This window comes from Musca domestica, unplaced genomic scaffold (genome assembly GCF_030504385.1).
Source record: "Musca domestica strain aabys unplaced genomic scaffold, Musca_domestica.polishedcontigs.V.1.1 1, whole genome shotgun sequence".
In the NCBI taxonomy this organism is placed as follows: Eukaryota; Metazoa; Arthropoda; class Insecta; order Diptera; family Muscidae; genus Musca; species Musca domestica.
Genome location: NW_026712114.1, coordinates 47,389,740 through 47,416,433, shown reverse-complemented (window position 1 = coordinate 47,416,433; position 26,694 = coordinate 47,389,740). Strand labels below are relative to the sequence as shown.

Here is a 26,694-nt window from a genome sequence, read left to right as displayed (position 1 = left end):
GATTATTTTGTGATTGAAATATGTTCGAATTAATTTCAAATATAATCTCGGTTGGGCATTAAATACCAAACCTCATATTTTCCACTCTAAAGTCCAATAAGATAACAAATATTCTCTTGAACTACCGTTTCCCAAAGTATCCCTGATTCTTTAAGTACACCTGTCAATCTGCTACCCCTACAGAAAAAAATATGTGCTTATATTTTATCTTTTCAGAAAAACTTTTATTGTGGCATTTCGTGTCGTTGTGCCTCAGTTTTCTCGTTGCTACCCATTTTTGTCCATTTTTTTTTTTTGGGTTCTCAGAATTTTGTGCAAAAATACATTTTACAATTGTCATGCTACCGTTGGGACATAAATTTGCTTTTGTGTCTTTTCGTGTCGTTATCATTCTCATCTACAAGTACAATTATGCAGTTGTGCCCAATTTTAGCTGCTCTTCTCTGACGAGTGGCTTGTTGGCTTGACATGGCACGGCATGCCACATCAAAAAGATCAATTTGTGGAAAATTTATTCAATTAATGGTAAAATCCATAGAGATTTGCCTCCAACCAACAAAACAAGCCGTACACTCAATACCGAGAAATGAAAGAACTTACATATAATGAAAGCAGTACCTTGATGACATTTTTGAATTTTTGCTGAATGCTGAATTTCTTCCATTTTTAATCAACTGAAATTACTTTTGTAAAACTTGTAAGCATTTCTTCTATTGATGGGCTTTGCAATGGTTCGATGGTTGCTTCATTTCACTGGTCTATCAAAGAAATCCGACTTCATCAGCCCGAAAAAGTGCACAACAACAATAATGCCGACAATAACAAAACAGAAATAACAACAGTCGTCACGCTTTCATTCAATTGTTAAATCTGAATTTAACCTAGTTTATTTTTTCTTGCTTTCCTTTTGGTTTGAAAACAAAATTCAACCCAAATACATTGCATTAAAAAAAAGAGGCGAAGTTTCTTGTTGCATTTTTTGCGCTCTCGTCCTTTTTAATGAAATCAGAAAATAAAGTTCCTCCCTTGCGTAGTTGCCTCTTTACAGAGGAACATTGCAAATGAAAAAAAAGAGGAAAACAGAAAACAATGCAACTATTGAAAAAATGTAACATGCAACCTAGACAAACACACTATTACACACACCAATATAACCAAGGACATTTGCAAAAAAAATCAGAAGCAATAGTTGGTGTTTGTTGGTTATTGCATTGTATTATGTTTCGTTGTATCCTGTTTGTTTTTGTTGCTTCTTCTTCGCCCACTTTTGGAGCTGGTGCAAACTCGATAGTTTTTTTTGTCAGCAATAAATACAGCAATTGTTGAGCAAAAGTAACAAAATGTTGCATGCAACAATAAATTACAATATTACTTAAAATTCACTCTTTAAATATTCCACCTACTCTCGGCACGTAATGAACAAAGGTGCAATGTTTTGTCGAGATGAAAACTGGAGCATAGATTTCAGAGAAATCGATAAGGACGATATTTTTTTGTTAATAATGAATATAATTCTATAGCCACATGTGGATATGAGACTTGGGTTAAGATGTGCAGGACATAAGGAAGAACATCGAGTTCATTTCTTGAACTCAAACATGAGTAACGCAAGAATTTTAAACACCGTTATGAATTATTGTGTATTGAGTAATGGTGAATTCCAACAAAATGAATACAGAAACAATCATCGAAAATCATCAAAATATCGGATATCGGGGGCTATATGACATCGTTGACCGATATAGCCCATCTTTGAACTTGACCTGCATGCAGGCAAAAGAGGGATCTGCGCAAAATTTTAGCTTTCTATCTTAATTCGACTGTAGCGTGTAATTATTTCGATGAGTTACAAATAGAATGACGAACCATACTATGCATGGTGAAGGGTATAAAAAACTGAAACAAAGTCAACGCCATAATTTTCACATTTTTTAAATTATTCAGTGAAAGCATAAAATGTCGAAAATAGCATCAAATTTTAGAATAAGTTTAGTTGTGGTTTTCCAGCCAAATATACTTTTTTATGGGGGCTATACGAAGACGTGGACCTGCACGGACAATTTTCTGTCATAGGCTGTAGTATCCATTACGAATCTCAAATACCAAATTTAAAACAATTCCGATGAATAATGTCGCTAAAATCATCAAAATACCGAATATAGGCAGGTACCGCTATATGGGGGGCTATACCAAAATGTGGACCTGCTCATACAATTTTCTGTCTTGGACTGTAGTATCCATTACGAACTTCTAATACCAAATTTGAAACAATTCCGGTTAATAATGTCGCTAAAATCATCAAAATACTGAATATCGGGAGGTACTGCTATATGGGGGCTATACGAAGACGTGGACCTGCACAGCAAATTTTCTATTCTCGGCTGTAGCATCCATTACGAACTTCAAATACCAAATTTGAAACATTTACGGTGAATAATGTCGTTAAAATCATCAAAATACCGAATATCGGAAGATACTATTATATGGGGGCTATACGAAGGCGTGGACCTGCGCGGACAATTTTCTGTCAAAATACCAAAAATATGGAGAAACCGTTATATGAGGGCTAAAAGCATTATATTTTGATGCAACGTTATATGGGGGCTAATGATATTGTGGACCAAGCGGAAGTTATTTCGACGCCAGCGTGTTTGTTTTTCAGAAACAAAAATCTTTACTAAAATGGAGCTCGTGAATCTACCAGCCATAAGTATACAACGTATTTAAGAGACAATTGGGATAGAAGATCGTCTTTTTATACCCTCCACCATAGTATGGATGCTATATTAAGCTTTTCATTCCGTTTGTAACACTTCGAAATATACATTGTAGACCTAATAAAGTAGATTGATAAAATGTTACTCAAATGTATAGTATGTCTGCAGTACTCTTGGTATTGAAAATGGGTCATGTAGGTCCACGTTTTGGTATAGCCCCCATATAATGGTACCTCCCTTTTTTCGGTAATTTGGTGATTTAAGCGACATTATTCACCGGAATTGTTTCAAATTTTGTATTTGAGGTTCGCAATGGAAACTTAAGCTTATGACAGAAAATTGTCCGTGCAGGTCCACGCCTTCGTATAGCCCCTATATAACGACACCTTCCGATATTCGATATTTTGATGAGTTCAGCGACTTTTTTCAACGGAATTCTTTCAAATTTAGTATATGAATTTCGTAATGGATACTACAGGGTTGCCCATATTCGACGGAAAATCTGCTTGGACTGATGCTTCAAACGCGGTATGTCATTAAGCGATGTGACATCTCTGTCAAAACTTATGGCGTTGCAAGATGGGTCCGTCGAATATGGACATCCTTGTACAGCCTAAGACGGAACATAGTCTGTACACGACTTCGTATCGCCCTTATAAAACGGTACCTCCCGATTTTCGGGAATTTTGTAATGGATACTACAGCCTAAGAAAGAAAATTGTCTGTGCAGGGCCGAGTCTTCGTAAAGTCCCCATATAACAGTAGCTCCCGCATCCATGTAATAATTTAATAAGACGGCCTAAAGGTTAGATGTCAGTCTATTTGTAGACAACGGATTTTCTAATTGTCTTTATTAAAGAAAATACATTTTGTGGGTCGTCAATATACAAAATATTTTTAAAAGTTATTCTATAATCAGAAGACATTCCAAAGAGGTTTCCAAAGATTACACGTTCTCTGAGAAAAGTACATTTCACATCTTCCCAGAATCTGGAAAGTTTTGAAAATAACCTCCTTGTACATAGACAATTTCTAAAGTCCTTTTGTAAACTGCTGAACTTTTTAAAGTTTTCTAATACCTGCTTTAAACGAAAGTCCTCTTTAATACCCTTTTAAAGAGAAGACCTACTGAAACCCCTCTATACCAAGAAGAATTTCTAAAGGTTTTCTATAAAAAAAAAAAACACATTTCCAACGAAATGCTCAAATTTTTGCTGTAGAAGTTAGAAAAAAACAATTATAAGAGAATCCTAAATTATTTTTTTATAGAATTTAGAACTTTCTCACTTTTCTGTAGAGAGAAGATCTTTTGAAGTCTTCCGTAGATATAAAAGTTTTTGAAAGTCCTCTTTTTTAAGCAATTAAATTTCTAAAGATAATTTGCAGAAGGAAAAGCTTTTTTATGTGTTCTATATAAGGAATAACTTTAGAATATCTGTTGAAGACAGTAGAACTGTTAAATGTGTTCTATACAGATAAGGGCTTCTGAAGGTTTTCCAAAATCATTTTCATGTGGAAAAGACCATCTTCTATTTTACACCTTAGAGAAGACTTTCTTAAGTTGTTCTATACAGAGAAGAACTTCTTAAGGTCTCCTATACAGAGAAGAAAATCTTAGAGAGAAGGCCTTCTGATAGACCTCTATACATATGTAACGTGCTGACTCTCATCCAAAATATATTTTAGTTCACATCACTATAGCTTTATTTAATTTATCATATTAAATTGAAATGAAATTACTTTAATTATATCACTGCTATTTTTATGATCATGATTGTTATTATTTCCATTATACTCATTTGACAAAATCTCATTTTGCTATAATTATAGTTTCACTCAATTTGTTAATGAAACACTCAATTCATAATTTTGCAACAACAAATCAACATGTAATCCATTTATGTTTTCTCTTTGTCTTATTTTGATCCCGTTAACTTTATTTTGTTACATTGTAATATTCCTATAAGTAACGATGATCTGTCGATATTCTGGCATTCTGCTTGCGAATCTTGTTCAATAAAGACATAATAAAATAAACATACCCGCTTTTAATTGGTGATAAGTGGGGAAGTAATTATAAAATTATATTCCTTAATAAATAATATTACGTTTGGAAGATATTCAGATTTGACGTATAACGTCTGTCAAGAATTCTTTCACATAAATATAAGTAGGCGAATTTGACGGAAAACGTCTGTTCAGCCTCTTCATAAAAGTAATTGTAATAAGCCGAAAGCAGAACCATCTCATGCTCATCCCCTCATATTACATTGGCGCCCAACTATAAAAATCCACATAATTTGAAGACGTTGTTACAGTTTGTAGTTGTTGTTTGGAGATTTGTTTGTTTTATTTGTTTGTGGGTACAAAAGAATTACATCGAGATGATTCGTCGCAGCCCCAGAAACACGCCAAACACTTCAGGCAATAATCATGCATCGCCTTCAAATGGTGATTTATCAAATCCACCTAGGAGAAGTCCACGTACCACCACAAATACTTCTAATGTAGCTCCTTTAAGTCAATTTTCTGCTCCAATCCGATCAAATAGTGACCCTAATTCTGCGCAAAATGTGGATGTTGCACAAAACCCTGGTAATGACATACCGAATCCGCTATTGCGTAACGAAAATGTTTCGCCGAATGTCATATTGTCAGCTCAATCTTCTATGTCACAAACTAGCACAATTGTCGATAATAGTAGCCTTTCTAACAACAACCCCGTAAACGTTACACTTACCCAGGACCAATTTCATCAACTTATGAATAACGTTAATGCAAAAACAGAACCAAAAACCACTTTTGTTAACTGTAGTGCAAGATTTAACGGTGGCCGTAACACGACGAAAGTGGAAGGTTTCATAGCCACAATACTCGTTTATAAAGAGGCCCAAAATGTATCGGATTATTTAGCATTAACAAGTTTTCCGCTGTTATTGGAAGGTTATGCATCCACATGGTGGCAAGGAGTCCAACATGAGGCTAAAAATTTTGATATGGCTATTGATTTTTTGCGCAAAGCATTTTCTCCCCCAAAGCCCGATTGGCGTATATTTGCAGAAATAACGCAGGATAAGCAGAAAATTCTTGAATCCACCGACTCATTTATATGTCGAAAACGTCGACTTTTTGCTCAACTGTCTGATAGATTGTCAGAAAAGACTATGATCAACATAATCTTCTCTCAACTTAATGTGTTCATAAGGGAAAAATTATCTAGAGATGATGTAAAAACGTTTCAAGATTTGCTTCATAAGGCTAGAGATATTGAAATGTTTCGTGAAGAAAATAATATGCCTAAACCGAGGCCCGAATCGTTTGAAAGACCTAATATTCGATGCTCCTTTTGCCGAAAGAAAAATCATACAATTGATACATGCTACAAAAAGATAGAATCGGACAGGAGAGGTAATACCAAAGAACGAGAACAGGCAATAAATTGCTACGGTTGCGGTGCAGCTGGCTACTTTAGAGCGAATTGCCCAAACTGCAACAAAAACAAAAACACAATAAATAGTCCAGAAAAATTGGATTTTAATTCCCTTTCCACTACCATTGTGGGCAGAAACGTACCAACAGTTGTGATCAATATAGATGGTATGGACGGCGAAGCGTATTTTGATACGGCAGCCCGAACCAGTGTAGCAGGATATAAACTTTTTCAAAAGCTTAAGGAAAGAAAGGTCGAATTTCAAAGTGTTTCGGCAGAAATTATTTTAGCTGATGGAATACCTCGGCAGGAAACAGTATTTTCCACAATAGTCAAAATTCTCATTGGAAAACGTTTCAGGAAAATACGCTTTATATGTTTACCCAAAGCTAAAGATAACCGAACACTGATTGGAATAGATTTTATGGAACAAGCTAATATTGTTTTGGACCTGGCAGATAGATGTTGGCATTTCAAAGATGAGCCCAATAAAAATTTCGAGTTTAAAATGAATAACCCTTGTGAAATACGTTCGATACCAATAACACATACCAACATAAAGGATCAAAATGCAGTAAATAGTTATTTATCACTGATCGAACAAAACAATGCAACCACCTCTAACAACGTCACAGATTACTCGCCTAGATCTATAAATCGAATTTTTGAAGACTCTGTTCCCCAAAACTATCAGCCACAAATTGATTCCAAATTATTTCCTCCCATGAAACGAAGAAGGGATTCAGTTGACATTTTTGAACTAAATGCGTTTGATTTCGTTCTGAAGGATGATGAAGGAACAAACTTGTCCTTACAAGAGAAAGAAGTCATTGAAAAATTGTTAACAAATGTAAAGGAAATTTTTGAAGACAAAATGGATACGGTCCCATATATTGAACATTATATAAATACGGGTAATAATGCTCCCATATCATGTCCTCCTTACAGAATTTCCCCAGCCATGAAAGAAAAACTAAAATAGAGATTGATGACATGTTGCAAAAGGACATTATTGTAGAAGGGGAATCGCCATGGGCTTTTCCTGTCGTCATTGTTCCAAAGAAAACTGGAGGAATCCGAGTATGCGTAGATTACAGAAAATTAAATGCCATCACAGTAACTGATAAATATCCTTTGCCTCGTATGGATGACTTATTACATGCAGCTAAAGCCACGTCGTACATGTCAACCCTAGATCTAAAATCAGGTTACTGGCAGATAAAATTGGCTGAGCGAGACATGGTCAAAACTGCGTTTACTACACCGTTTGGGATTTATATTTTCAAAAGAATGCCGTTCGGACTCAAAAATGCTCCGGCAACTTTTCAAAGACTTATTGATAAACTCAGAAACAGTCTGCCACAAGTTTTAATTTTGGCTTACATAGACGATATTATTATATGCTCTAAAACTTTTGAGAGTCATATAAAGGATTTAAAATTGGTTTTCGAGAAAATACAGAAATTCAAGTTCCAACTTAACCGTAGTAAGTCTTTCTTCTGCAGGTCAGAAGTTAAGTATCTTGGTCACATTTTAACGGCCGAAGGACTGATGCCAGATCCGAATAAAACTAGCGCTATTATGCAAAGACCACGCCCGAAAAATATAAAGCAAGTGTTGTCTTTTCTTCAAACTTGTTCGTGGTTCCGACGTTTTATCCCAAACTTTGCTAATATATCGAAACCAATATCTAAATTAACAAAGAAAGACGCAAAATTTATTTGGGGGGAAGACCAGCAAAAATCTTTTGAGACATTAAAGATGATGTTGTCGTCTCCTCCAATCCTGAAACAAGTCAGTGAAGATAAGCCATTCAATTTAAAAACCGATGCTAGCGATTATGCGCTTGGAGCAGTTCTGATGCAGGGGGAGAAAGAAGATGAACACCCCATAGAATATGCCAGCCGTTTGTTGCAGCCTGCCGAGCGTAACTATTCGACTACGGAGAGAGAAGCCTTAGCGGTTGTTTGGGCTGTGAAGAAATTTCGGGGATACATTGAAGGTTCCACTATAAATGTTCTTACAGACCACCAACCTCTAAGATGGCTGTTCTCACTAAAATCACCAACAGGGCGTTTAGCAAGGTGGGCTCTAGAGCTACAATCATTTAATATAAAATTTGGATATACCCCTGGAAAAGAAAATGTTGTAGCCGATACTCTCTCTCGTCCTCCCTGTCCGGTAGAAACTCACACTGATGTTAAATGTGAATGTTTTTCCATATCAGTAGATTTCCCCACAAAAGGTGCTGCAAATGTACGAAACCTACAATTGCAAGACGGCGATATAAAACATATTATAGACTCATTCGAAACCAATGATGATAACGTGTTGCGACACACAGGCCGTGGATACATTCTGGTGGATGGTGTACTATACAGATACTGTTCTGATCAGGATTCTGAATTAGGACAGTTGGTTATTCCAAAATCTATGCGTTCGGATATATTAAAAAGATGTCATGACGACCCATTGGCAGGTCATTACGGAATTGAGCGTACAATTAACAGGATTACGCAAAATTACTATTGGCCGAGAATGCGATCTGAAATAACCAAATACGTCAAAGAATGCCCGCAATGTCAGCGTTATAAACCATCAAACTTAAAACCGGTAGGTCTCCTTCAAACTGTATCAAGTAGACAACGATTCGAAACTATTGCCATTGATCTCGTTGGTCCATTGCCACGTACACAAAAAGGGAATCAGTGGATTCTCGTAGTAGAAGATATTTGCAGTCGTTGGGTGGAATTGTTTGCAATCAGAGAGGCTACTGCTGAAATTTGCTCAAAAATCATATTAAATGACATTATATTGCGTTACGGAGTCCCAAGACGGATACATACAGATAATGGTCCACAGTTCATATCAGCGATCATGCAGAAACTGACATATTGCTTAAATATACAACAATCCTTCACCCCTGTGTATCACCCGGAAGCTAATCCTGTTGAGAGGAAAAATCGTGACCTAAAAACACAACTTGCTATATATGTAGGCACAGATCATACATCCTGGGATTCCAAACTTTCTTCGATTCGTTTTGCTATGAACACTGCTAATTGCGAGAGCACAGGATATTCTGCAGCTTATTTAACATTTGGTCGTGAATTAAGGAGTCCATTAGAAGTAAACCTCGATTTAAAAGCTGTTATTCTGTCCGAAAATTTTATACCTCAAATAACTCCTTTTTTGTTGAAAATGGCAACTGTTATGGAAAAGGCTAACGAATCGGTTGAAAAATTGCAAGACAGAAACAAAGCTTATGTGGATTCAAAGCGTAGAAAAGGTCAAGATTTGGAAATTGGAGACAAAGTTTTAGTGGCGACACACGTTTTAAGTAATGCTGATAAAAATATAGCTTCGAAGTTCGTACCCCGAAGAGACGGTCCATATTTAATAACCGATAAAAAAGGTTCCTCGTGTTTCATTATTTCATCCATCGAACATCCTGAAATCCCTATGGGAACGTACCATATATCTCAATTAACGAAGTATGACGGTAAAACTGATAAACCAATATACCCACTAAGAAAGAGAGGTCGCCCAGCTTCAAAAACAACAAATCCAAACAATAATATACAAATCTTCAAAGACAAACAACAAGACTGTAACACTACAAATAGTGCAACAAACAATGAGGAAACTAAAAGTCGTTCTGAAACCATTGATTGCACTAGAAGAGTACTCCGCCCACGGAAAAGATGACTTAGATCCTGCCACATCGTCGGGACGACTTCTATGGCAGAGGGGGAGGTTGTAACGTGCTGACTCTCATCCAAAATATATTTTAGTTCACATCACTATAGCTTTATTTAATTTATCATATTAAATTGAAATGAAATTACTTTAATTATATCACTGCTATTTTTATGATCATGATTGTTATTATTTCCATTATACTCATTTGACAAAATCTCATTTTGCTATAATTATAGTTTCACTCAATTTGTTAATGAAACACTCAATTCGTAATTTTGCAACAACAAATCAACATGTAATCCATTTATGTTTTCTCTTTGTCTTATTTTGATCCCGTTAACTTTATTTTGTTACATTGTAATATTCCTATAAGTAACGATGATCTGTCGATATTCTGGCATTCTGCTTGCGAATCTTGTTCAATAAAGACATAATAAAATAAACATACCCGCTTTTAATTGGTGATAAGTGGGGAAGTAATTATAAAATTATATTCCTTAATAAATAATATTACGTTTGGAAGATATTCAGATTTGACGTATAACGTCTGTCAAGAATTCTTTCACATAAATATAAGTAGGCGAATTTGACGGAAAACGTCTGTTCAGCCTCTTCATAAAAGTAATTGTAATAAGCCGAAAGCAGAACAATCTCATGCTCATCCCCTCATATTACACATATAAGAATTCCAAAAAGCATTCTATACAGGAAAGGCCGACTTGGTCTTTTATACGAGAAAGAACTTTCAGGAGCTCCTGCAGAGAGAGACCTGCTTGAGATGTATTTACAGATGTATATTTCAGATGTAGGAATACCTTTTATAAAGGAGGAATACCTTTTATACTGAGAAGAACTTCTGATTGTATTTTGTACTGAGAAAGCTTAGTAGAGGTCTTCTATGCAATGAAGGCTTTTTGAGGTCTTCTATGCAGAAAAGAACTTCTGAAGGCATTATATACAGGGAAGAACTGCTGAAGATATTCGATAAAGAGAATACCTTGTAGAGGTTATATATATAGAGAAGTCTCCTATAAGATACCTTCAGGGGAGACGACCCTCTAAATGTCCTCGATACAGACAATGTCATCTGAGGTATTCTGTAATACAAAGACCTTTAAGAAGTCTTCTATACAGAGAGTGCCTTTTAAAATTCTTTTATACAGGGATAAGTTCCTTCCTTTTTGATAAAAAAAGGTGTAATACACAAAAAAGATACCTATTCTAGAACTATTATGTTCTGTTCAGGTCTTTTATCTAAAAAATCTCCTTCGAATGGGTAGATAACGAACTCCAGCATTTTACCATGAGTATTTTTTCGTAACGGTTTTGGAATTTGCTCCTTAGAATTGCTAGTCTATTTCCCCAGTCCCCTTTCGAAACCAGTATATAATATCAACCAGCAATAATATCACCGAGTGTTTAGGGCTGTATTTTAATCTGGTAATACTCAATTTGATAATATCAGTGACATTAAATCTGGTTTAGCCTTTCTGGAAACAGGTTTCATACTATTTTCGTAACACAAGATTTTTCGAAGTTAAAATCTTCTAATTGGCAAAAATATACGAATTGGCACAAATATATATTTATCGAAATTTTTGAGTACCGATTTTGATATCCACAAAAAATAATGACTTCCTAGTCTTTTTAAAAAATCTCAGTGTATATAAAACCTCATTGAGAAAACGAAGCTCTACATCATTTCATCATCATATACATTGTATATGCAATGTGTGTTAATAACTGTTTACAAACACAAATAGAAACTCAATTGCAATAAATACACACTTTCACTGCCACTACTTGGTGTTCCAGTTTTCTTCAACTTGTACATTTATCCGTATGCAGATCATTTCCTGAGCTCATCCTTATGCGTTTTTCTGATGCATTTCGACCGGGCTTTGAAAGTGACGCAGAAGAACCAACACACATACATACGTGAATATTTGAACAATGGATGTGTCTACTACTGCAAAATCTCTCTAGAATAATTTCAAGTGCGCATCAGAAGGCGCTCTATATCACTATGCTTCAATAGGAAAACATCACACACACACGCACACATACACAAACAAACAGACACTAATATCCATACAGTTGCAACGGCAAATGAACGATGAGAATGAGGCCATGATTAAAGTAAAGAAAAAGTTGGAATAAAAAAAATATTTATGCCAAAAGTGTAGGGAATTCAGTATCAAACAAAGTTATGCGAAGCACAAAAAACAAAAGCAAAAAAAAAAAAACAAATAGAATGCAACCAAACAAGAGCACGAACGAAAAAAAAACGAAAGGAAATTTTTAAATAATGAAATTCATTTACTTGTAGACAAATGTTTCAAGGACTTTTCACAATGTTGCTGGTTGAAGGAAATGCAGCATTTGAATACAATATAAGTTAAGCACTGTGCAAAGAAAAAGCAACAGCAGTAGCGTCAGCGCCTGCAACAGCAGTGTAGTTGCCAAGGACATCGAAAAGAAAAGAGGGGTTGTAATATTATGCAAAAAATATAAAAAAATATATGAAAAAATAATGTGCAAAATAATATGAATTAAAAGTTAAGGCAAACAAGAAAATGCCTCGAAGAGTTCTTAAAGGGAATAAATTAATGCAGAAGGTAAATAAGGATCCTTAGTGCAGCAGAATGTAGAAGGAATGCAATTTTCGTGTTTTGTAATGAAATAAAGAAAGCAAAATGTGGGGAGGGGGTTGACTTAGAATTGAGGTTTTAAATATTTAAAGGGACACTATAATATTTCTGGTATTGTTTAAATGTGTAATGTTGTACACGATTTTAATATTTGGTGGCTAGGTAGGATCGGTGCGATTCCGAATTGAACTAGATCTCTGGAAAAAAATGGTGTTTATTTATTATTTATTTTATTTTTTTTTATTTTTAGCATAATAGTAAGGCAAAGTAGTAATATCCTTTGCCTTACTAGTATGCTAAAAAATAATAATAAATCCAAAAATAGAAGCAAAATAACTTTTTTTCCACCCTCCGTCATACGTGGTATAAAGGGTATATTAAATTTGTCATTCCATTTGTAACTCATCGAAATTATTCTCCTATACATATTATACAACATAGGATCTGTCCGTATGTTGTAGTCATGATAGAGTCGAAGCAAATAGGAAGCTAACATTTTGCAAAGATCTGCCTTTTGGCTGCAGGCAGGAAAAGTTCGAAAATGGGCTATATCGGTCCACGATATCGTATAGTCCCCATATAACAGTACCACCCGATATTCGGTATTTTGATGATTTTAGACACATTTCACAATAGATTTGTCTGGAATCCGATGTTCTTAATAGGCACTAATGAATCAGACAAAAAATTGTGTAAATAGGTCAATTACTGCCTATAGCCCGCAAATAACGGGACCCCCATATATTCGGTATTTTCATGACTTTAGTAATATTTGTATGGAATAGTCTTCCCCAACACGAAGATGCTGTGTACATGTTCACATATTACCTCATCTCCATATAATGGAACCCTTTTGCTATTCGACATTTTTATAAATTTAGTCAGATATTTTAATGGGTTTATTCCTAATAATAGTAATCATATTGGTATTTTGATGGTTTTCATGACATGTTTTACAGTAGCTTAATAAATGTTAATCATTTTGCAATAATGGATCTATTTGGATTATATATTTCAAATTTGCCGTTTTAAATAGATATTTTACGAAAAATATATAGAAAATATATTTAAAACCAAGAAAGCAAAGGCTTTAGTCGTACGGGGCCGACCATGTGACACCCTACAACACTACAATATGTTAGAAGCCCCCTTATATCCAAATCCATTTTGGAAGATTTCGCTATTGAAATTATGTCACGGAGCACTGCCCAGATATTACCCTTAGCATTTGTACCAGTGACATTTGCCCAATATTTACGCACTACGTCGGGCTGTTAGTTCCTGTGATCCATATTACAGCTAAATATAATCCAATGATCATCCAGTATGCTAGAATTTTTCCCTGTTATAAATTCTCTTTTCAGGCGTGTCGATTGGTTTCAATTGTGTGATCAGAAAATGTTTACTGTTTTTGGTCCATTTCAACCCCTATATACTTTGCGATCATCTCCAAAAGCAAGAGGCACCTCTGTATCTCTAAATTTAGACTGATCTATATGATTTGCTTATCTACGATATTTGGGTATATTCATCAACGAAATCAGCATAAGAAAGCCAGAAGTTCGCCCTTTTGTGTATTTCGGATATCGCCTGCAAGTAATGTTGGTATTTTTCACACAAATGTAGTGGTCAATATTTCTATTTGTGACCTTTATAATGGCTTCAAAATCAGGAACATTTTTAGCTGTTTGTCCATTTCAACCCCTAAATATGTGGGGACATCTATGAAAACAATCGGCCTAGCCCTTCTGATCCTAACCCTACTCTTGTGAAAAGTTTCGTAAGGATCGGACGATAATTGCAATCTGTGTATAATAACCCCAACCTGTGTTGTAAGGTGAAAAAATATAACAAAATATACACTTCAATATTAAAAATCAAATTGAAAAAATCGCATGCGATAAAAAATATGAAAAAATAAAAAAATGTCACAAAATACTACAAAATCTATACTAACCTCGTAATTTTCATCTTGTTATGCGATTTTTTAGATGTTATACTTTTAGCATAAAGGGCATTCTGAATTAACAAAATTTGTCAATTCTTGAGATATAAGCATTCTAGCTAACATCCCCTTCCTTTGTACACATTGTATATATTTCGCTACACAGACCCGATATATTTACTATCAGCATCTACGTAACGGTCAGAATTGACCTGTTCGTCTATTTGTGGTTTCGCCGGGATTAAAAATATTCCCGGTGTAATGGAAAATTTGATTTTTATTTAATTTATTTATTTACATACAAAGCTAGATCGACTAACCTCGGCAAGGTATTAAGATCCATATAAAACAACCTCTGTGCGGGCCAATATTTCGAGGTATTTCATAGTTATTGGTCCAATAAAATTTATCTACTAGGGTAGTAGGGTATAAAAAGCAGCAAAAATACCCCTTTGATGAATCGTTTGGAGGATACAACTTTTGACCAAAATAATTCTCGTATTGTTATCAGTAGTATTGCCGAATACGAAAACCAAATTCAATGATTCCAAGGATTCTTAAACCGAAGGTTTCATTAAAATAAGGTAAGTTAACGATGTAAACTTCAAAAAGTAAAAAAAATGCAGCAAATTTCGATCAGGCCGAACCTTTAGTACTACCCACCATTTGTAAGGAACATGCAAATATAAAAATTGTTAAAAATGTCCCTAAGATTTTTCAAAAAGCCGAATGTCAGGTTTTGCAGTTATATGGGGTTATACAAAAAAATAGACCTCTATATTCATTATCTACCAGAGAATCACAAACTCCAAAATATAAATAAAATCATCAAAATACTGTATGTATGTACGATGACATAGGTCTCTACATACAATTTGTGTTATGTAATTTCGATGAAATGTATGACTTGAATCATCGGAATACCGAATATATGGGGGTTCAGCATGACCCAAACACCTTCAATGTAGGAGCTATACCAAATCGGGGACCTAAGTTCTACGGACTTTAAATACAACTGAATAAAATTGTATAAACTTAATAAATTTCGCTCTGACGCTAGAGTGATTTCCACAGGCTAACGTACAGATCTAAATCTAAAATTTTCTGACCACAATTGTATACTCTTTTTATAGTCAAATGAATGACAAACTTAATAATACTACAAAATCCACTGAAAATTCTATGACGGTCGGTCCATACTTGCAGCCAATAACAACTCAACTCGCCGAGATGTAGTGATCAATATTCCACAGTTTGGGCATAGGACCACTATTTTGAGGTGTTACATATATTTTCGCCCAACCACAGTGTGGTGGGTATAAATACAATACAATATACAACTTATAACCTTAACCCCAAAAACAACAACAATATACCTCTAAAAAAAACTTGTTTTGCCAAAAAAAATATTGGTATAACGAATACCCTCTTATAAAAAATTACAATTTCTATTGTTAATATTTATTCCAAAATTATCTTTATCCTCCACTTTTTTGTTTTATTCTAATTGCAGGTAATCACTATCACCACCAGCAGCAGTAGCCCCCACTGGAAACGTTATTTTCTTTTCAAAAACCTTCCCAAAAAAACCATCAGTTTTATAACTAAGACTGACATTTGAAAATTAAATCCTTTCTCGTTAACCGTAACAAAAGATATCCATCGCTGCTGAACAAATGAACAATCACCTGAAGGAAACTTCCAAATCAAGTGCTGTGCACTAACGGAGGGCAAAGCAACAAAAAAACAGAAAACAAAGAAGGAAAAATAAAAATACAAGTTAATTAGCGTTAAAAATAACTAAGACCCCCTTGGATGAACCACGAACAAAATAAAAAAAAAAAAAATAAAATTGAAAACAACAAGACACAGGATGAGAGAATTAAAATAACTACAAAAACAAAACTGCAGAGGAAACACTAAATAAAGCTCAAATATATATATACAAAAAAAAGAGAAGGAATAAACACCGGAGAAAACAGAACAACCGAAAAGTATATAAAAATCCTCCATAAGCTCAAGTGTACCTAATACAAAACTTAAAACTTAAGCAAGGTAAAACAGCAAATCTGCCAGCGAAAATCCTCACCTGACCACTTCTGCGCTGCGCGTCCACATACAAAGAAACAATGGCTCTTGTTGCATCATTAACAAGCGAAAATGCTTTTTCTTAACTGCAATGAATCGCAAACAACAACACCAACAGCAGCAACAACAGAAAAGTCACTATTACGACAACAGCAGTGGCATTATAATCATCAGCCACAGCCACAATAGTAAATACAAGGACAACCAAACAAAAAACACCCATCACAAAAAAGGGAAACTGGGTTCCACAATCAAACCACGTCACGCAGCAGGGGGCCAAAATTACGCCACACATACACACACACACACTCGCATAGGCTACTAGTAAGTGAGTGAGCGAAAAAAAGGCAAAACCTGGGCCACACACATCCATTAAAATCCGTTCTTAAATTCCACCAACCACTCTTTATGTACGTGTGTACCACGATATTCAATCCAACAAGCCTAGACTAGAGGATAGAAAAAGGTATTTGGAAAATTGTAACGCTTCAGAAATTAAATTGCAACATCCGCCAGCAGGAAACATTAAAATTGTTCTAGTTTGTTTTGTTGGTTTTTTTGGCTGGTATTTGTTTTACATTTTATTTGAAAACAAAATCACACACAACCTCATTCCTGTACATGCAAAAAAACACGCACACACTCACAGATATTCCCATTTACATAAACACATACGTATGTACACTTTGTGTTAGACCTGGACAAGAGATAATAAATTATATGCAGAACACATGAGCCGAACAAAATTATATCGAAATAGTTGCAAAACAAACATAAAATAATACAGCCAAACGTTATAAAAATAAAATCACCCGAAAGAAACAACAACGAAATTCCATCGACTTGCTAACATCAAAAATTTCAACACCAGCAACAAAAACAACAACAACAACAACAACAAAAATATAACACACACAATGATTCCACACAACGCTGTCGATGTGGTCTCCATGGCCAACATGGATTTGTTAAAACAACGCCGAATATCGATGCTGTTTACATGGCGCCGCTGCCTGGGCCTTGTCACACTGCTGCTGATATTTGTGGCAAATCTTAGTTCAACCAGCGCTCAAATTGATTGGGACGATGACGAAGATCCAGGTAAGCAGAAATCTATATATATATATTTTGTGTATATTTTAGAACATATTTTTGTGTGAGTGTGGATTATGGTATTGGGATTCATAGATGAGAAAATGTTGACATAGTAGAGGGATATATAAATATATATAGAGAGAGAGAGAGAGCCAGCGAAAGAACGAGCTCTGTGGAATTATAGTAATTAAAAACGGATGAAGAAGATTTAATTGCAAAAAGAGTAGTTGAAAAAACGATACGAATTGAAACGACAAATATTAAATGGCAAATAATTAAATGCAAACATAATTTGAAATTTAGTTGGAAATATATTTGCTTTTAACTAAGGAACGGAGTTAAATATGATTAGTAGTAACGTTACGTAAATGCATTTATTTTCTAGAGTTAAAAATGTTCGCTATTTGAACTATAATAATTTATTAAGATGATCAAAATATACTAATACTCTTATATCTGTGCACTGTGAGATTATAAAGAATGACACTCTGCTTCTATTAAGTACATTCTATTACTATATAATTCTGTAAAGTTATGAGGAAATTCCGTTAGAGGACAAGACACAGAATAGATATAAATTATATATTTTTTTAACATATAACAGCGCCTAAGCACCTAAGTTCGGTCGGACTGAACTTCAAATACCCTCCACCATTTGGAAGAACCTTAACAAATTTAAAAAAAAACTCTGAAAATTACTACTTACATGAAAACTGTTAAATCGGGACTATACGAAGAATACTATACCGAGTATCGGGAGGTACCGTCATATGGGGGATATACTAAGGCGTGGACCTGCATACAAAATAGGTTGTTGTAGTCATTAAGATCTTCCAATACGAAATTTGAAACGATTCCGGTGAATAATGTTGCTGAAATCATGAAAATAACGAATATCACGGAATCATGAAAATATCGGGAGGTACAGTTATATGGGGGTTATATAAGAACGTGGACTGACATGGCCCATTTACGAACTTAACCTCCCTTCTGGTAAACTATGCATTTATGCCTTTTAACCTTCTATGTCAATTCGTTTGAAAGATTACATGATTACAAGATTACGTGATTACAGCAGACAGGCGGTCGGAAGGACGGACGGTCATCGCTAGATCGTCTTGGAATTTTACGTTGATCCAGAATATATATATATATATATATATATATATATATATATATATATATATATATATATATATATATATATATATATATATATATATATATATATACATATATATATATATATATATATATATATCTATATATATATATATATATATATATATATATATATATATATATTGATATGTATAGCCCATTACAACGGTAAATACTGAATGGGTCCCTAAGCCCAATTTCCACGCTTTAGGAAATTAAGGGTTGGCCGATTTGGTCATAAATTTATTTTTCACATGATAGAGGGTATACAATTATCGCCGTTATTATACCCTCCACCATTCTATGGAGGTTATATTAGCTTGGCTAGACCGTCTTAGCTTCGCTAGATCGTCTTGGAATTTTACGTTGATCCAGAATATATATATATATATATATATATATATATATATATATATATATATATATATATATATATATATATATATATATATATATATATATATATATATATATATATATATATATATATATATATATATATATATATATATACATATATATATACATATATATATTCTGGATCAACGTAAAATTCCAAGACGATCTAGCGAAGCTAAGACGGTCTAGCCAAGCTAATATAACCTCCATAGAATGGTGGAGGGTATAATAACGCCGATAATTGTATACCCTCTATCATGTGAAAAATAAATTTATGACCAAATCGGCCAACCCTTCATTTCCTAAAGCGTGAAATTTGGGCTTAGGGACCCATTCAGGAGTTACCGTTATAATGGGCTATACCACATTGCGGACCTACATTGAATATCTAACCCAAGAATATCAATAAAAATCATTTTGCAGTTGATGTGGTTAAAAACTGAAGGTACTTTCTTAGCCCTAAAGGTAGACCAATATAGCACCGTAGAGGCATCAAAAACTTCAAAGAAAAATTTCGTTCATATATCTTCAAAATGTCAATTAAATCGACTTAGACTATTATTCTAATCACGAATATGAATATTTTGTGGTCTCTGAAGTTAAGAAACTCTTCATCTTATTGTATGGGGTAACAAAAATTTCAAATATTCGGTTAATGGTTACCTTCAGAGAAGATGGTATCACTGTGTTATATGGTCATACAACTTTCTTATGTTTCTATAGGCCGTCATCCTTTTTTTGACACTTTGTGGTTATTCGGACACCGCGATAAAAAATAGGTCCCATTTTGTTGAACTAAATATTAAAACATACCTCACACTGTTATATGAGTGAATATTTCAGGACCTTCCCATGAAGATCGTGAAAGTATAATACTGTGACGCAGATTGTGGAAATATTACGAGTACACTGTGGGCTTACGCCTGGGGTGAAAAAATCCTTTTGGGGTGAGAGGCTTTGGCTCGTGAGGTGAACTTCCAAGATACATCTTGATGACTTTTTACTTGTGTCCTTTAAATGCATAAAGAAATTTGGTTGCAGCTTCGAAGCGTACATTTAGACCCCACAAAGTATATATATATTCTTGATCAGCATAAAATTCTATATCGATTTAGCGATGTCGATGTCCGTCCGTCTGTAGAAATCACTCCAGCTTCCGCACAAACTGAAGTAGGTTGATAAAATTTTACTCAAATGTATATTATGTCTGCACGACTTTTGGTATTAGAAAAGGGCCATTCCACGTTTTGGTACAACCCCCATATAATGGTACCTCCCTTTGTTCGGTATTTTGATGATTTTAGCGATATTATTCACCGGAAATGTTTCAAAGATGGTATTTGAAGTTTGTAATGGAACAGAAAATTGTCTGTGCAGGTCCAAGTCTTCGTATAGCCCCCATATAACGGTACCTCTCGATATTCGGTATTTTGGTGATTTTAGCTACATTTTCACTTTCCAATTGGATAACTAATTTGTAATATTTTTTAGTATTCCTTTTTTAAAATATACCCAACTTTGGCCAATACATTCTATTAAGCAAGTTCCCTTTTATTTCCGAAACCGATTTCTCTTTATATATGTCACATATTGATACCCTACAACATAATGTGCTGCGAATTTTATAACTTTGATAGGGCCAAAAAGTTTGTAACACCTCGAAATAGACATAAGATATAGAACGTTACAGTCTTGCCGAGCTGAATCGATCTAGCTATGTGTGTCCGCCCGTCTGTCCATGTAAAATTGTAGTCAAGATACAGATCGGAAGTATGGTCCAATGCTTACGAAATTTTGCATGGAGGTGTAGTCACGGTCAAAATTGAAACATATTGTGTTTTGAAGAAATGGTCCAAAAGCAGAAAAATTTCTTGATTTTGCAGTTTAAGGCCGAGCTGAGAAGCCTATCAATTTTGATGGTCATCGAGTGAAATAGACCATTTTCACTAAACTGCGAATATATTTTATTTTAGCGGATTCACATATACACAAAAAGGTCGCTTAAGACCGTTACATTGATGCTGATATCCAAAATATCGGATGTATAACAAAATATATGCAATATAATATATCAAAGAATAGGATGGGTTACACTGCTCCTAACTCAATAGCGGTTGGACGGAATTTTGCATGAGGCTAGAATTAAGACAGGGCTGAAGTTTAAAATTTTGGATGACCATTGGATTATATGGGAGTGTTTCTTAGGGGAATATTCATTCTACTCTATTAAGCAAGTTCCCTTTTATTTCCGAAACCGATTTCTCTTTATATATGTCACATATTGATACCCTACAACATAATGTGCTGCGAATTTTATAACTTTGATAGGGCCAAAAAGTTTGTAACACCTCGAAATAGACATAAGATATAGAACGTTACAGTCTTGCCGAGCTGAATCGATCTAGCTATGTGTGTCCGCCCGTCTGTCCATGTAAAATTGTAGTCAAGATACAGATCGGAAGTATGGTCCAATGCTTACGAAATTTTGCATGGAGGTGTAGTCACGGTCAAAATTGAAACATATTGTGTTTTGAAGAAATGGTCCAAAAGCAGAAAAATTTCTTGATTTTGCAGTTTAAGGCCGAGCTGAGAAGCCTATCAATTTTGATGGTCATCGAGTGAAATAGACTATTTTCACTAAACTGCGAATATATTTTATTTTAGCGGATTCACATATACACAAAAAGGTCGCTTAAGACCGTTACATTGATGCTGATATCCAAAATATCGGATGTATAACAAAATATATGCAATATAATATATCAAAGAATAGGATGGGTTACACTGCTCCTAACTCAATAGCGGTTGGACGGAATTTTGCATGAGGCTAGAATTAAGACAGGGCTGAAGTTTAAAATTTTGGATGACCATTGGATTATATGGGAGTGTTTCTTAGGGGAATATTCATTCTACTGATCAGATCCTGATTGTAGACTTTGCTTACTTGTTTATTACTAACCTTATATATTCGACTAAGAGAACAAAAAGTTCCACCATTGGCACTAGACAACGAAAGTATTGCTTAAGTCCCAGGCTAGTCATCCTCTAAATAAATCTTTTAAATTTTTAAAAAGTATCTAAATATTTTTTATTTTTAAATTATCGCCTTGTATAAAAATATTAAACCTTTAGAATTTACATTCTGACATTGCCAAGAAAACAAGTTCAGTTTTTGTTTTAAGCCCCAAAAAAAATATTGTTTTCAAAATCTCCAACAAATTGTGCCAAAACAAATTCTGGCAAGTAGAAAAAAATATTTACTTATTGTCTTCTATCCTTTGCAGGCCTTTCCTTCCCAAGGGAATATTAATTATAGCAAAATAGTAGAGATCAAAGACATTGTGCCTGAAGTTATATGTAAACGTATGGAATGGACATCCGTTTGATGATAACTTAATTGTATAATCTTTATAAAGCCAAGAGGATAACACACATTTAATTGGTCAGACATGCAAAGGATTTTTTTTTGAGTGTTTTGTGTTCTAGTTTAGTATTATAATAGAGATGTTTATAATAAGTGTTTTAAAATACCTGTACCCATTTTTAACCAGTGGGCTTCAATATTTAAACCGTGGGCTTCAACTGTGTGGATGTGCTATACAAATCTATTAAAAAGTATATATCAATCTTATCGCCATATAAGGGATCAAATTAATTTTTAATATGGTAAAAATCGTAGCAAAATCTTCCAGTCAAATGAGCAGTAATTTTGAATTTGCTGTATTTTGTATACTACATAATTGAGGGCTGAATGATTTAAGAATAGCCAAAGTTAATTACTTTTTTAAACCCATTAGCAACTTAGATTGTGCATTAGAGTCCTCATAAGTCCTCCTAACCATGTCAGTCTGTTTGTCCGCCAAAAGGTGGACTTGAGAGGGTATTATAACATGGATAAAAATTCTATAATTTGTAGATATGTTGAAATTTTAGTGTAAGATTTTCACCCCCCTAATACGCATTATTAGCCAAACTCTTTGAAATGTGGTTAAATTAGGAGGTACCTTCTTTATATGGGCACTACTCCGAAACATCGACCTACATTGAAAACTTTCTTCTACCCCTTATAATCCAAGATGACAAATAGAGGCCAAATCAAAGCAGAACAATATAGCATGTCATAGCATTTCGCGTGATTTAAGTAAGTAAAAATAGTTTTATCCACCTCATAATTGCGGGCAGAATGATAAGATGGGAATTAATTTTATTTGCCATTTAAATCGTAATTTGGAGACCCCTTAAAAGTACGTTTATATATATGAGGGTTAACCCACTGGATTTGGATTTAAATTGTCATATCCATTACTTTTACTTCAAATAAATCCTCTCAAAGTAAGTTAACCCTACAAAAAGTTCTAACGTAAACATGGCATAGAGTCCATATTTTCATCATAGGATAATTCAATGATGATTAAACAAATATTCGGTCCCGTGCTACTTTCTAATATTTGTAATATGTTCATGTTTCCACAATTTATTTCATATGGATGCACATCCCAAATCTACGTTCCCAACCAATATTCTCTTGGGGGTTAAAAATTCAATAGAATACAAAATTTTCTTTTCTGACCACACATTAGATGTGAAAGTGGACTTGGGGATACTCCAATGTGGGGACTTTACTTAAATAAATTCCTATGTGGCAATTATCTGTATGATGGTTCCCTACCCCAGGGTGGCATAAATAAAATTTTTTAGCCAAATCAATTGATGAATGTGGGCAATACCAATATGGGCCCTACTCTGAAAATTTCAAATTTTATCCTAAGAGGTTATCTACCCCCTTAGAAACAAAAATGTCAAATAAGGGCCAAAAAATGAAAAAAGTGGCCGGCCAAGACCCCAAAAATAACTTAAATCATAGATGGTTATATAAATATGAAATCGGGTTGTTCCCTTATCCGTGAGTTATGATCGATATAAAGACCTGCAAAAGTGATTTTAGGTATTTTGAATGTTTGGGAAGAATTTCTGGAAGGATATAAAACCTTTTCTTACTAAAATTCCCATTCGCTCTACTATTTTGCACCTTTTATTTCAATATTGGTATATTACTTATTATTCTCCCAAAGAATTTTGCATTTTGAGCTCTCATTGGACGGATCATTGTCACGCTTTGAAATGAGCCCCATTAAGCTTTTTCGGTCATTTTTGTTTGTTTAAATGTGTTCGCATCTTCCAGCTAACCCACGATGTAGGCCCTGGAGTTGAAAGGTAGATGTCAGTTAACATCCTATTTCGCACTTATTTAATTTTTTAGTGAAAAATTATTCTTTATTTTGTTCACAAAAAATCCACTGAATTCAATATGATAATACAAATTGAAAAAAAAAATTGACAAAAAAGAGAATAACAAATTGAAAAAGTCTTCAACTTTTTCGCTGATTTTTTACAGCAAATGTTTTAAAGTTTGTCAATAGAATGTACTATTAATTCGATTCCATTGAAAATGTTTTTTTGATTTTTGCAATGAGATCTCTTTTTCATGATTTTTCAGCGATTTAGAAAAAGTAATTATCTTTTAACTTTGGTATGACCGCGTTAAATTATTTCGATATCATCTATTCCGTTTCGCCACCACATAATTCGCTACTACACTTCCATGTAACCCGCCATCAATTTCAGTTCTCAAAAAATCAAGTCAATTAAATAAATTGGTATAAATCTTCGAATTCAAAAATAAAATATAAAAAACACTACAAATGTACATTAGAAAAAAGTAAGTCAAAATGGAAAAAAATCATGCAAAATAAAACATTACTATTGTACATTTGAAAAGTCAAAATGAAAATGTTAATATATCACATTTTTACGCGATTTTTTTGGATATTATCCTTTTCGGAGAGTAGACAACTCCGAATTTGTGTGAATCGTTAAAATTAATCCAGCGGTTCTTAAGTTATAAGCGTAGTAACTAACACAACTTACATTTATATATATATAAGATTATACCCAACAACTCTGTATGTCGGTGTTATATAACACCTCAAAATATTGGTTTCCGACATAGGAAATTATATATGGATCTTCGTATCTCGCCGAACTGAGTCGATCTAGCTATGTATGTCCTTCCATCCGTCAGTTCGTCTGTTCATGTTAATTTGTAATCACGCTGCAGGTCGCAATTATGGACCGATCCTCACGAAATTTCGCATAGGAAAGTATATATGGATCTTCGTATCTCGCCGAGCTGAGTCGATCTAGCTATGTATGTCCGTCCGTCCGTCCGTCTGCCCATGTTAATTTGTAATCACGCTACAGGTCACAATTATGGCCCTATCCTAACGAAATTTTGCACCAAGGTGGGGATAGGATCGTCAAATGTTTAGGGGTTGAAATGGACCAAATACTGAAAAAATGTCGGATTTTGCAGTAGCTATACAGGTCGCAATTATAGACCAATCAACGCGGGATTTCTCATGTAGCTAGAGTTTAGGGCAGGGAAGAAGCCTACCAATTTGGGTGGTCATCGGATAATATTTAGCGGGTAAAATAGACCATATCTTTTGTGTTAAAAAAATTCAAAATTATTTATAAAACCGCGAATATTTTAAATCCCGGCGAAATCACAAAGCCATGACAAGGTTACTTCTGATCTTTAGATTGATGTTAACATCCAACAAAACGGATATATAGCAAAATATGTGCGATATATATGTCTATCAAAGAAGATATACTTGAAAGATCTCTGATATGTCGAGAACGGCTGAACTGATTTCGACAGTTCTCATTAATTCAGAATGGCCTCTTGGCAGGAAAGAAAAAACGTCTAAAAAATCGCATAAAAATATATCTCTAAAGATGAAAATATTGAATTTGTAAAATTTTCTCATATTTTTTTCAATTTTGTCATATTTTTGGCATATTTTCATTTTGAATTAAACATTTGGTAATATTTCTACAGCTAACAAAACTAAGTAGTTAGGATATCAGGATATCATATACAGATCGCATTTATGGCCAGATCCTTATGAAATTTTGCATGGGGATAAGATGAGGGTCAGAATAGAAGCCTACTCTTTTTGGAGATAATCGCCATATATTTAGGGGTTGAAATGTACCAAAAAAACTGCAAAATTGTCAGGAGGTCGTAATTATCGCCCGATCCTCACGCGCATTTGAATTGAGGTTACCGGACATTGCAAAAGCCAAATAGTTTTGGATGGCCATCCAAAAATATTCAATGTATGAAATAGTTTGCAAACTTTTGTAGACAAAGTGACTTTTTTGGAGAATTCACAAATACAGGAAAGACGCACTTCTGACTATTTCGTTAACGCTGATTTAGTTGAAGAATATAGTCAAACGGATGCGTTTCACTCAAAAACCAATAATAAATGTTAATCTTTTGCCACTTCTGAGAGATTATTTTCTTTTATTATTTGTCACAATATCTTGTGGAATTCTTTCGAGTATCTCGCCTATATAAACTGTATCATTTATTATAGTGTTGTAGGGTATTCAACGGTCGGCCCCGCTCGACTGTAGCCTTTGCTTACTTGTTTT

General features: G+C 34.3%; 1 protein-coding gene across 1 annotated transcript in view; it reads left to right on the top strand.

Annotated features, from left to right (window-relative positions):
- Positions 1-26,694, top strand: part of LOC101894331 (uncharacterized) — a 531,058-nt gene that overhangs the window by 118,450 nt on the left and 385,914 nt on the right. Inside the window, exon 2 of the mRNA XM_059123561.1 lies at positions 15,959-17,634. Within this exon, the coding sequence (XP_058979544.1) occupies positions 17,451-17,634 (184 nt within the window). The 5' untranslated portion in view covers positions 15,959-17,450. The remainder of the gene's footprint in view (positions 1-15,958; positions 17,635-26,694) is intronic.